Source organism: Liolophura sinensis, chromosome 5 (assembly GCF_032854445.1).
Source record: "Liolophura sinensis isolate JHLJ2023 chromosome 5, CUHK_Ljap_v2, whole genome shotgun sequence".
Taxonomy (NCBI): Eukaryota; Metazoa; Mollusca; class Polyplacophora; order Chitonida; family Chitonidae; genus Liolophura; species Liolophura sinensis.
The window spans coordinates 2,901,679-2,914,077 of record NC_088299.1 but is presented as its reverse complement, the minus strand read 5'-3'; the positions used below and the strand labels follow the sequence as shown (position 1 = coordinate 2,914,077).

Sequence of the window (12,399 nt, the reverse complement as noted above, 5' to 3'; positions counted from 1 at the left end):
TAAGGCAATATGCCCATGTTGCTTGTTTGAAATAGTAGTTTAAAGGCTGATTTGGCGAAAGCATTCATAGCTTTGTATGCTTTTTAAGTACAAAAATTTAGCAGTCTTGTGTATTTAAAGTTCCAAATACCAGATGTTACGTCATTGGTCGCAATATGACCAAAAAAGCGCAAAGTAGAATCCAAAGTGTTTGAAATGCATTTTACTCGGTTAAAATTTTAAAAAGTATGTAGTAGTCTTTCGTTTTATATTACTTCATTTTAGTGTTTTGGCACACAAGTGACATTTCTGTCTTGGGTCATGAAGAATATGTAGCGCCAGTTTCTTTCTGATCTGGGACTGCTTCGGTTGCCTGATGGTTAGAGCGTTCGCCTCAAAGTCGGGGGAAACGGGATCTAACCCGGGACCGGGTCATAGCTAAAGCTTTTTAAAATGGTACTACCTCACTTGGCGGTCAGCACTGAGAGGTTAGAGCAAGGAAAACAGTATAGGATGACTGGATGAGGTGTCGTGTCTTGTGTCTTTGGTATGATACTTCAGTGATGGGAGCTCTTGAGCGGCGTGGGCAAGAAGACTCGATACATGTCCACGCACCTAATGACTCCTCGTCCCATTACTGAAAAATTGCCAACTACGACTTAAATCCCCAAGCATACACATAATTCTCTGATCTGATGTCCCGTGATCAAAGATGTTGGAGATTTATCTGATCTGATGTCCTTTGAGCAAAGATGTTGGAGATTTATCTGATCTGATGTCCCCTGATCAGATCATACCCCGCCGTTGATGCTTTAGCGCCGGCCAAAAGAAATTTTGTCAAGAAATTTGTAAGTCATCTGCTGACGTGTGGTGGTTTTTTCAGGCTCTTCTCAGCATTGGATTGAAATTCATTGAAGGCGACATTAAGCTTTAGAACAAGATCTTGAGCACTTGACTCGTACTCAAGTGTCATTTGGCGGCCTCCGTGGCCGAGGGGGGGTTAGCTGGCCAGTGCGGCGTAATGACCCAGGAGCCTCTAACCAATGTGGTCATTGTGATCTAGTTCAAGTCCAGTTCACCCTGGCTTCCTCTCCGGCTTTGCGTTTGAAGGTCTGCCATCAACCTGCGGATGGTCGTGGGTTTTCACCAGGCTCTGCCCGGTTTTCACCCACCATAATGCAGGCCGCCGTCGTATAAGTGAAATATTCTTGAGTACAGCGTAAAATACCAATCATATTTCTAAATGAATTAAGTGTCAGTCCTGTCATTACGAAGAAATTCACATTGAGAAGCGGGATTTCGCATTGCTTGGACTATTGCCCTGTATTTTGCACTCATTAATCTGAGCGCCATTGTACACAAGCAAAATATTTTTGAAAGCAGCGTAAAACACCAATTTATCAAACGCGAGTCTGAATTTCATTTGCTATATGAATGAGCTACGTGTGAGCATCGCACCTCGGCGATACGTCCAAATCTCTTGATCTAGAACGATTAACCCGAATTCAAACGATAGGGCGACATTAAGCTTTAGAACAAGATCTTGAGCACTTGACTCGTACTCAAGTGTCATTTGGCGGCCTCCGTGGCCGAGGGGGGGTTAGCTGGCCAGTGCGGCGTAATGACCCAGGAGCCTCTAACCAATGTGGTCATTGTGATCTAGTTCAAGTCCAGTTCACCCTGGCTTCCTCTCCGGCTTTGCGTTTGAAGGTCTGCCATCAACCTGCGGATGGTCGTGGGTTTTCACCAGGCTCTGCCCGGTTTTCACCCACCATAATGCAGGCCGCCGTCGTATAAGTGAAAGAGTCGATAGGTCAGTTTAGATGTGAGTGTAAACAATTTCTTGGGTTTTAATCGTGGAAAATCGGCCGTGATTGACCATGTATGTATGTGCAGTATAATAACTTTTTCATTACATCATGTTTAACCCTCGTGTGTGTGACGTCAGATTAAATATTGTAGAGGTTTAGTTACTGTATCAATAATATTATAAAAATGCGGTTTGGGGTGAAATGGCCTTATATCATTATGCCTAAATCTGGCCTCTAAAACCCATCGTATGATGTGAATAGATTAGTTTTCTCAACGAAAACGAAATCTATCAAAAATCGGTAGATATATTTTTAAATAGTTTTCAGTAGTACATTCGATGACCCTTGCTTCATTTTTGTTGTTTCGTTTTTTTTTTTCCTTTAATGTAATCATGCATAGGCCATAATCGGTATGTTGACAAGGAAGAGCTGGAAGATGTAGGGAATATGTTAAACCGAAATCTCCACCGGCAACATTTCGCTAAGATGGCCACAATCGTGGTTTTTGAATCCCCACCGTAAACCTACATTGTACCTGACCATGTAACTCCATATGTTTAAACTTGGCTTATGCGAACACTGTGTTCTATGAGCGCCATTACTGCTTGATCAGAGCATTGTAGGAAAAGGTCATTGATGTTTATTTGATTTCAGATATTTCTCGAAATTCTCGGCATTCCTCCCGATGATGTGATCATGCATGTTTACCAAGTGCCACCCAATGATGTGATCATGCACGTTTACTATGCCCCCACCCGATGATGTAATCATGCATGTTTACCAAGCCCCACCCGATGTTGTGATCATGCACGTTTACCAAGTGCAACCCAATGATGTGATCATGCACGTTTACCAAGCCCCACCCGGTGTTGTGATCATGCACGTTTACCAAGTGCAACCCAATGATGTGATCATGCACGTTTACCAAGCCCCACCCGGTGTTGTGATCATGCACGTTTACCAAGTGCAACCCAATGATGTGATCATGCACGTTTACCAAGCCCCACCCGATGTTGTGATCATGCACGTTTACCAAGTGCAACCCAATGATGTGATCATGCACGTTTACCAAGCCCCACCCGATGTTGTGATCATGCACGTTTACCAAGTGCAACCCAATGATGTGATCATGCACGTTTACCAAGCCCCACCCGATGTTGTGATCATGCACGTTTACCAAGTGCAACCCAATGATGTAATCATGCACGTTTACCAAGCCCCACCCGATGTTGTGATCATGCATGTTTACCAAGTGCAACCCAATGATGTGATCATGCATGTTTACCAAGCCCCACGCGATGATGTCATCATGCATGTTTACCAAGTCCACCCGATGATGTCATCATGCATGTTTACCAAGTCCACCCGATGATGTGATCATGCATGCTTACCAAGCCCCACCCGATGATGTGATCATGCATGTTTACCAATTCCCACCCGATGATGTGATCATTCATGTTTACCAAGTGCCACCCAATGATGTGATCATGCACGTTTACCAAGCCCCACGCGATGATGTGATCATGCACGTTTACCAAGTGCCTCCCAATAATGTCATCATGCACGTTTACCAAGCCCCACGCGATGATGTGATCATTCATGTTTACCAAGTTCCACCCGATGATGTGATCATTCATGTTTACCAAGTCCACCCGATGATGTGATCATGCACGTTTACCAAGTGCAACCCAATGATGTGATCATGCACGTTTACCAAGCCCCACCCGATGATGTGATCATGCATGTTTACCAAGTTCCACCCAATGATGTGATCATTCATGTTTACCAAGTTCCACCCGATGATGTGATCATGCATGCTTACCAGGCCCCACCCGATGATATGATCATGCACGTTTACCAAGTTGCACCCAATGATGTGATCATGCACGTTTACCAAGCCCCAGGCAATGATGTGATCATGCACGTTTACCAAGCCCCACCCGATGATGTGATCATGCACGTTTACCAAGTGCAACCCAATAATGTCATCATGCACGTTTACCAAGCCCCACCCGATGATGTGATCATTCATGTTTACCAAGTTCCACCCGATGATGTGATCATTCATGTTTACCAAGTTCCACCCGATGATGTGATCATGCATGTTTACCAAGTGCCACCCAATGATGTGATCATGCACGTTTACTATGCCCCACCCAATGATGTGATCATGCACGTTTACTATGCCCCATCCGATGATGTGATCATTCATGTTTACCAAGTTCCACCCAATGATGTGATCATTCATGTTTACCAAGCCCCACCCGATGATGTGATCATGCATGTTTACCAAGCCCCACCCGATGATGTGATCATGCATGTTTACCAAGTTGCACCCAATGATGTGATCATGCACGTTTACCAAGCCCCACGCGATGATGTGATCATGCATGTTTATCAAGCCCCACCCGATGATGTGATCATGCACGTTTACCAAGCCCCACCCGATGATGTGATCATTCATGTTTACCAAGTTCCACCCGATGATGTGATCATTCATGTTTACCAAGTTCCACCCGATGATGTGATCATGCAGGTTTACTATGCCCCACCCGATGTATGTTTACCAAGTTCCACCCAATGACGATGTGATCATGCATGTTTATCAAGCCCCACCCAATGATGTGATCATGCACGTTTACCAAGCCCCACCCGATGATGTGATCATGCATGTTTACCAAGTCCTACCCGATGATGTGATCATGCATGTTTACCAAGTCTCACCCGATGATGTGATCATGCACATTTACCAAGCCCCACGCGATGATGTGATCATGCACGTTTACCAAGTTCCACCCGATGATGTGATCATGCATGTTTACCAAGTTCCACCCAATGATGTGATCATTCATGTTTACCAAGCCCCACCCGATGATGTGATCATGCATGTTTACCAAGCCCCACCCGATGATGTGATCATGCACGTTTACCAAGTTGCACCCAATGATGTGATCATGCACGTTTACCAAGCCCCACGCGATGATGTGATCATGCATGTTTATCAAGCCCCACCCGATGATGTGATCATGCACGTTTACCAAGCCCCACCCGATGATGTGATCATTCATGTTTACCAAGTTCCACCCGATGATGTGATCATTCATGTTTACCAAGTTCCACCCGATGATGTGATCATGCAGGTTTACTATGCCCCACCCGATGTATGTTTACCAAGTTCCACCCAATGACGATGTGATCATGCATGTTTATCAAGCCCCACCCGATGATGTCATCATGCACGTTTACCAAGCCCCACCCGATGATGTGATCATGCATGTTTACCAAGTCCTACCCGATGATGTGATCATGCATGTTTACCAAGTCTCACCCGATGATGTGATCATGCACGTTTACCAAGCCCCACGCGATGATGTGATCATGCACGTTTACCAAGTTCCACCCGATGATGTGATCATGCATGTTTACCAAGTTCCACCCAATGATGTGATCATTCATGTTTACCAAGCCCCACCCGATGATGTGATCATGCATGTTTACCAAGCCCCACCCGATGATGTGATCATGCACGTTTACCAAGTTGCACCCAATGATGTGATCATGCACGTTTACCAAGCCCCACGCGATGATGTGATCATGCATGTTTATCAAATCCCACCCGATGATGTAATCATGCACGTTTACCAAGCCCCACACGATGTTGTGATCATTCATGTTTACCAAGTTCCACCCGATGATGTGATCATTCATGTTTACCAAGTTCCACCCGATGATGTGATCATGCAGGTATACTATGCCCCACCCGGTGCATGTTTACCAAGTTCCACCCAATGACGATGTGATCATGCATGTTTATCAAGCCCCACCCGATGATGTCATCATGCACGGTTACCAAGCCCCACCCGATGATGTGATCATGCATGTTTACCAAGTCCTACCCGATGATGTCATCATGCATGTTTACCAAGTCTCACCCGATGATGTGATCATGCACGTTTACCAAGCCCCACGCGATGATGTGATCATGCACGTTTACCAAGTTCCACCCGATGATGTGATCATGCATGTTTACCAAGCCCCACCCAATGATGTGATCATGCACGTTTACCAAGCCCCACCCGATGATGTGATCATGCACATTTACCAAGTTGCACCCAATGATGTGATCATGCACGTTTACCAAGCCCCACCCGATGATGTGATCATGCACGTTTACCAAGTTGCACCCAATGATGTGATCATGCACGTTTACCAAGCCCCACGCGATGATGTGATCATGCATGTTTATCAAGCCCCACGCGATGATGTGATCATGCACATTTACCAAGCCCCACCCGATGATGTGATCATTCATGTTTACCAAGTTCCACCCGATGATGTGATCATTCATGTTTACCAAGTTCCACCCGATGATGTGATCATGCAGGTTTACTATGCCCCACCCGATGTATGTTTACCAAGTTCCACCCAATGACGATGTGATCATGCATGTTTATCAAGCCCCACCCGATGATGTCATCATGCACGTTTACCAAGCCCCACCCGATGATGTGATCATGCATGTTTACCAAGTCCTACCCGATGATGTGATCATGCATGTTTACCAAGCCCCACCCGCTGATGTGATCATGCACGTTTACCAAGTTGCACCCAATGATGTGATCATGCACGTTAACCAAGCCCCACGCGATGATGTGATCATGCATGTTTATCAAGTCCCACCCGATGATGTGATCATGCACGTTTACCAAGCCCCACACGATGTTGTGATCATTCATGTTTACCAAGTTCCACCCGATGATGTGATCATTCATGTTTACCAAGTTCCACCCGATGATGTGATCATGCAGGTTTACTATGCCCCACCCGATGCATGTTTACCAAGTTCCACCCAATGACGATGTGATCATGCATGTTTACCAATTCCCACCCGATGATGTGATCATTCATGTTTACCAAGTGCCACCCAATGATGTGATCATGCACGTTTACCAAGCCCCACGCGATGATGTGATCATGCACGTTTACCAAGTGCCTCCCAATAATGTCATCATGCACGTTTACCAAGCCCCACCCGATGATGTGATCATTCATGTTTACCAAGTTCCACCCGATGATGTGATCATGCACGTTTACCAAGTGCAACCCAATGATGTGATCATGCACGTTTACTATGCCCCACCCGATGATGTGATCATGCATGTTTACCAAGTTCCACCCAATGATGTGATCATTCATGTTTACCAAGTTCCACCCGATGATGTGATCATGCATGCTTACCAGGCCCCACCCGATGATATGATCATGCACGTTTACCAAGTTGCACCCAATGATGTGATCATGCACGTTTACCAAGCCCCAGACAATGATGTGATCATGCACGTTTACCAAGCCCCACCCGATGATGTGATCATGCACGTTTACCAAGTGCAACCCAATAATGTCATCATGCACGTTTACCAAGCCCCACCCGATGATGTGATCATTCATGTTTACCAAGTTCCACCCGATGATGTGATCATTCATGTTTACCAAGTTCCACCGATGATGTGATCATGCATGTTTACCAAGTGCCACCCAATGATGTGATCGTGCACGTTTACTATGCCCCACCCAATGATGTGATCATGCACGTTTACTATGCCCCATCCGATGATGTGATCATGCATGTTTTCCAAGTTCCACCCAATGATGTGATCATTCATGTTTACCAAGCCCCACCCGATGATGTGATCATGCATGTTTACCAAGCCCCACCCGATGATATGATCATGCACGTTTACCAAGTTGCACCCAATGATGTGATCATGCACGTTTACCAAGCCCCACGCGATGATGTGATCATGCATGTTTATCAAGCCCCACCCGATGATGTGATCATGCACGTTTACCAAGCCCCACCCGATGATGTGATCATTCATGTTTACCAAGTTCCACCCGATGATGTGATCATTCATGTTTACCAAGTTCCACCCGATGATGTGATCATGCAGGTTTACTATGCCCCACCCGATGTATGTTTACCAAGTTCCACCCAATGACGATGTGATCATGCATGTTTATCAAGCCCCACCCGATGATGTCATCATGCACGTTTACCAAGCCCCACCCGATGATGTGATCATGCATGTTTACCAAGTCCTACCCGATGATGTGATCATGCATGTTTACCAAGTCTCACCCGATGATGTGATCATGCACGTTTACCAAGCCCCACGCGATGATGTGATCATGCACGTTTACCAAGTTCCACCCGATGATGTGATCATGCATGTTTACCAAGTTCCACCCAATGATGTGATCATTCATGTTTACCAAGCCCCACCCGATGATGTGATCATGCATGTTTACCAAGCCCCACCCGATGATGTGATCATGCACGTTTACCAAGTTGCACCCAATGATGTGATCATGCACGTTTACCAAGCCCCACGCGATGATGTGATCATGCATGTTTATCAAGTCCCACCCGATGATGTGATCATGCACGTTTACCAAGCCCCACACGATGTTGTGATCATTCATGTTTACCAAGTTCCACCCGATGATGTGATCATGCAGGTTTACTATGCCCCACCCGATGCATGTTTACCAAGTTCCACCCAATGACGATGTGATCATGCATGTTTATCAAGCCCCACCCGATGATGTGATCATGCACGTTTACCAAGCCCCACCCGATGATGTCATCATGCATGTTTACCAAGTCCTACTCGATGATGTCATCATGCATGTTTACCAAGTCTCACCCGATGATGTGATCATGCACGTTTACCAAGCCCCACGCGATGATGTGATCATGCACGTTTACCAAGTTCCACCCGATGATGTGATCATGCATGTTTACCAAGTTGCACCCAATGATGTGATCATGCACGTTTACCAAGCCCCACCCGATGATGTGATCATGCACATTTACCAAGTTGCACCCAATGATGTGATCATGCACGTTTACCAAGCCCCACCCGATGATGTGATCAGGCACGTTTACCAAGTCCCACCCAATAATGTCATCATGCACGTTTACTATGCCCCACCCGATGATGTGATCATGCATGTTTACCAAGTTCCACCCGATGATGTGATCATGCACGTTTACCAAGCCCCACGCGATGAGGTCATCATGCATGTTTACCAAGTTCCACCCAATGATGTGATCATGCACGTTTACCAAGCCCCACCCAATGATGTGATCATGCACGTTTACCAAGCCGATGTAGTGCGCAGCAGGGAGTCACCCAATGATGTGATCATGCACGTTTACCAAGTGCCACCCGATGATGTGATCATGCACGTTTACCAAGCCCCACGCGATGATGTGATCATTCGTGTTTACCAAGTCCCACCCAATAATGTCATCATGCACGTTTATCAAGCCCCACGCGATGATGTGATCATGCATGTTTACCAAGCTCCACGCGATGATGTGATCATGCATGTTTACCAAGTTCCACCCGATGATGTGATCATGCACGTTTACCCGATGATGTGATCATGCACGTTTACCAAGCCCCACCGGGTGATATGGTCATGCACGTTTACCGAGTCTGTGTTTATCTTGAACGTTTCAATGGTGTTTAACACCATATACTCAAAAGCGAAAGTGGAATGCCGAGAATTTCGAGAAATATTCGAAATCAAACACACATCTATGCCGTTTTCTGTTTTACTATAGGCGTATACATGTATACTGTGAAATCCTCAGGGGAATATTTTGTATAGCTGAACCATAGCTATTTATATTCAGCATCTTAGTAGACACTAAGCATCTATAACGACTTGCTATATTAGACTCGGGCCCTGACTTTCAACGGCCCCTATCCAATATAGCAAGGCTTTGTAGGTGTAAGTGTTTATATCTTTTATCAAAGTTTATATCGACAAATTTTTTTATCACTGAGACACGCTATGAAGGAGACGACATATACGGATAAGTGCTAGTCTTGATTTAACCAATCGTATATACGAAAACAAATTTGAGTGCAAATTTTCTAAATGCTTCCAACGAGATTTCTGCGCATGTGACTCAAAACACCGTTACTCTATACTAGCTCATTGTGCTGAGACGATTATCAGAGCACGTCGTGATCTGCCTCAGTGTATTTGTTATTTCTTCATTTTTTTTATACCATCAGTCGTGAAATATCAACAAAAACTGGAACAACCCCTTCTTCTTTGAGAAGTTCACATTATTTCACCATCAGAATCGTGTCACAGTGTTGTACGGGTTATAACTTGGAAATACTTTGATGCATTGTCTGTCTTAGGACTATGTGTCGGCATCATTATGAAGACTTTCGATTGATCAAACACAGCCCTGCACGGCGGCTATTCTGGCTCCATCAGTTCGTAACTCATGTCTCAGAATGAACTGTTTCATGAAGTTATTGAAGTTTTATTTCTGTATTTCTGCAAACTGTTATACTAGCAAAAGAAAAGTTCCTTTTATTCTAGTGTTTCTTTTCTGTTCTCATTTTCTTTGCCTTGGTCGGTTTCTTTTGTGTTTATGCCATAATGCGAGCAATATAGAAATTCTTTGAATTTTAGGGTCGTGTGAGTCATAAATTTTCATCATAGGCGGTTTGAAGTTTTCTGTTTGAATATGTTGTCTTTACGGTAGCGACTGTTTTGTGGCCATGATGCGTCTAATGCATACGATTCCTTTGGCAACGGCTGTGGTCGTGAAAGGTTAACGTATGGTTGTATAACCATTTAATTTAAAGTTCTCCCTCCCTCACTGTTCGTGGGGCCTTGGTCACATTAAAGTATCGACCTCGTTGGTTGGGCGGTGTGCGCAATTGACGACCACTTGCCATTCACAAATATGCATGTATGTGGCATGCGTATCTGTACACCACACACAGGTGGGAAAGTCCGTCAGCAGCTTGCAAAAGGTTGGTGGTTTACGCCTGGCATTCTGATTTCGTCCACGCATAAAGGTGACCACTGTCGTATATGTAAAAAATCTTGACTATGGCGTTAAATAACAATGAAATAAATAAAAAAAATAACAATTCAACTATCGTGGAATGATTAGCTGCTGTCTACCCGAACAATCGTCTCTTGCAAGGCGTTGTTTTCTTGCCGTCAGATATGTTGTGATATATAGATATATCTCAGGGAACATGTTGCCACCAGCGTTCCAAATAGAGTAATACAAGTTTTGTGTAGGAGCATAATATATGTGTATACGTTATGTTGTCCCAAACCTGTGGATGGCATTCCCCATAAGACCGGTGTTCTTACGGTGACCTCATTTCTTCTGCGCTACCTTTCTCTATTTTCAGGCTGACATTTGCAGCAAATCGGATTCTTTGTGACTTTCAAACATTAGAATCAATAAGTAGGATTCTGTACAGGGCTTGGAGTCGAACGGATCTATATCTGGGTTTGAGAGAGCGCGGGGAACTCTGTAAAAGCGAGATACCAATTAAACTGTTACACAGTCCCGATTGCTTTTCGTACAGATCGCCGGCCGTTCATGGCCGGGACAGGCCATCGACTGCTATGAACTAATATATTAAAGGTATCTATAAATACCGATGTAGCTGTCATGCAACGAGTTTGTGGACCTTGACTGTCAGTTTAATTAACATGCCTGCCACCACTGGAATATCTCCAGTGAAGCCACAATGGGTTTCATTTTTTATTAACGTTGCATGGCAACTTTGGGTATTTTTTACGCCTCATCTACCCTCAGTATCATTCCGTAAGACAGTGTTGTATCGGAGTCAAGTGAAGCACCAACTAGACTGTGGACAAGTGAGATAAGGGGATGTGTGTGTGTCCTCGAGATAGCACCTATAACGGCAAAGCAGTGGTAATACAGCATCAGTAACTTCACAGCACTGATAATACAGCGTTATAACGGCAAAGCACTGATAATACAGCGCCAATAACTTCACAGCAATGATAATACAGCACCAATAACGGCAAAAAACTGATAATACGCCGCATACTCAGGAATATTTCACTTATACGACGGCGGTCAGCATTATAGTTTAAGGAATCTGCGCAGAGCACGGCCAGGGGAAACTCAAGACCATCCGCAGGTTGGTGACAGACCTTCCCACGTTCGCCCGTAGATGAACCAACATAAGCTGGACTTGATCTCACAGCAACCGCATTGGCGAGAGGCTTTGATGCATTTGATGGGCCATTACGCTGAGCCAGCGGGCTAACCAACTGAGCCACGGAGGGCCCCTAGTAGGCTTCATGCGTATACATATACTTGATCTATATACCAACTGGGTTGAAGCGGTATAATGTGAAAACTGAGAGGTTAATGAAAAGGAACAAAGAAATTTATAATATCTGACATAACAATGACTCCAAAAGAATATAACAATTCTTTCCCCTTCCTCCCGTAACCTCTAGAATCAGCCTTATATCAGACTTGGGTTATACTAAAAACTTTGAATATTGACCTTGTTGTGCCTCGCTTGGCGCATAGTATGGAGAGTATAGAGCAAACATGACTGGTTGGCCCGGTGTCATTATTATGTGGCTGGGAAGGGTGTCATGTCTGGTGTCTTCGGCATTATGCTTCCCTAGCGGCAGCACTTTGACGGCAATAGACTCGGCCAGTTTTACCAATATGGTCTCATTGACAATCTAGCGAACTATTTAGCAATTTGTCAGCATAAACTGG

At 44.8% G+C, this 12,399-nt stretch overlaps 3 protein-coding genes across 3 annotated transcripts; all 3 read left to right on the top strand.

The window, feature by feature from the left end:
• Positions 1-5,844: 5,844 nt before the first annotated feature.
• LOC135465954 (uncharacterized) lies at positions 5,845-6,222 on the top strand. Its single transcript, XM_064743337.1, has one exon. The coding sequence runs from the start codon at positions 5,845-5,847 to the stop codon at positions 6,220-6,222; it is 378 nt and encodes a 125-aa protein (XP_064599407.1).
• Positions 6,223-6,656: 434 nt separating this feature from the next.
• On the top strand, positions 6,657-7,301 carry LOC135465953 (uncharacterized). Its single transcript, XM_064743336.1, has one exon. It carries the CDS (start codon positions 6,657-6,659, stop codon positions 7,299-7,301), a length of 645 nt encoding a protein of 214 aa, XP_064599406.1.
• A 1,318-nt stretch (positions 7,302-8,619) lies between these two features.
• Positions 8,620-9,240, top strand: LOC135465952 (uncharacterized). The gene has a single exon (XM_064743335.1). It carries the CDS (start codon positions 8,620-8,622, stop codon positions 9,238-9,240), a length of 621 nt encoding a protein of 206 aa, XP_064599405.1.
• The last annotated feature ends 3,159 nt before the right edge of the window (positions 9,241-12,399 follow it).

Bases quoted from the DNA above. Each gene is read 5' to 3' on its own strand.
- LOC135465954 (XM_064743337.1), top strand. From the start codon at position 5,845: ATGCACGTTTACCAAGCCCCACCCGATGATGTGATCATGCACATTTAC.
- LOC135465952 (XM_064743335.1), top strand. From the start codon at position 8,620: ATGCACGTTTACCAAGCCCCACCCGATGATGTGATCATGCACATTTAC.
- LOC135465953 (XM_064743336.1), top strand. From the start codon at position 6,657: ATGCATGTTTACCAATTCCCACCCGATGATGTGATCATTCATGTTTAC.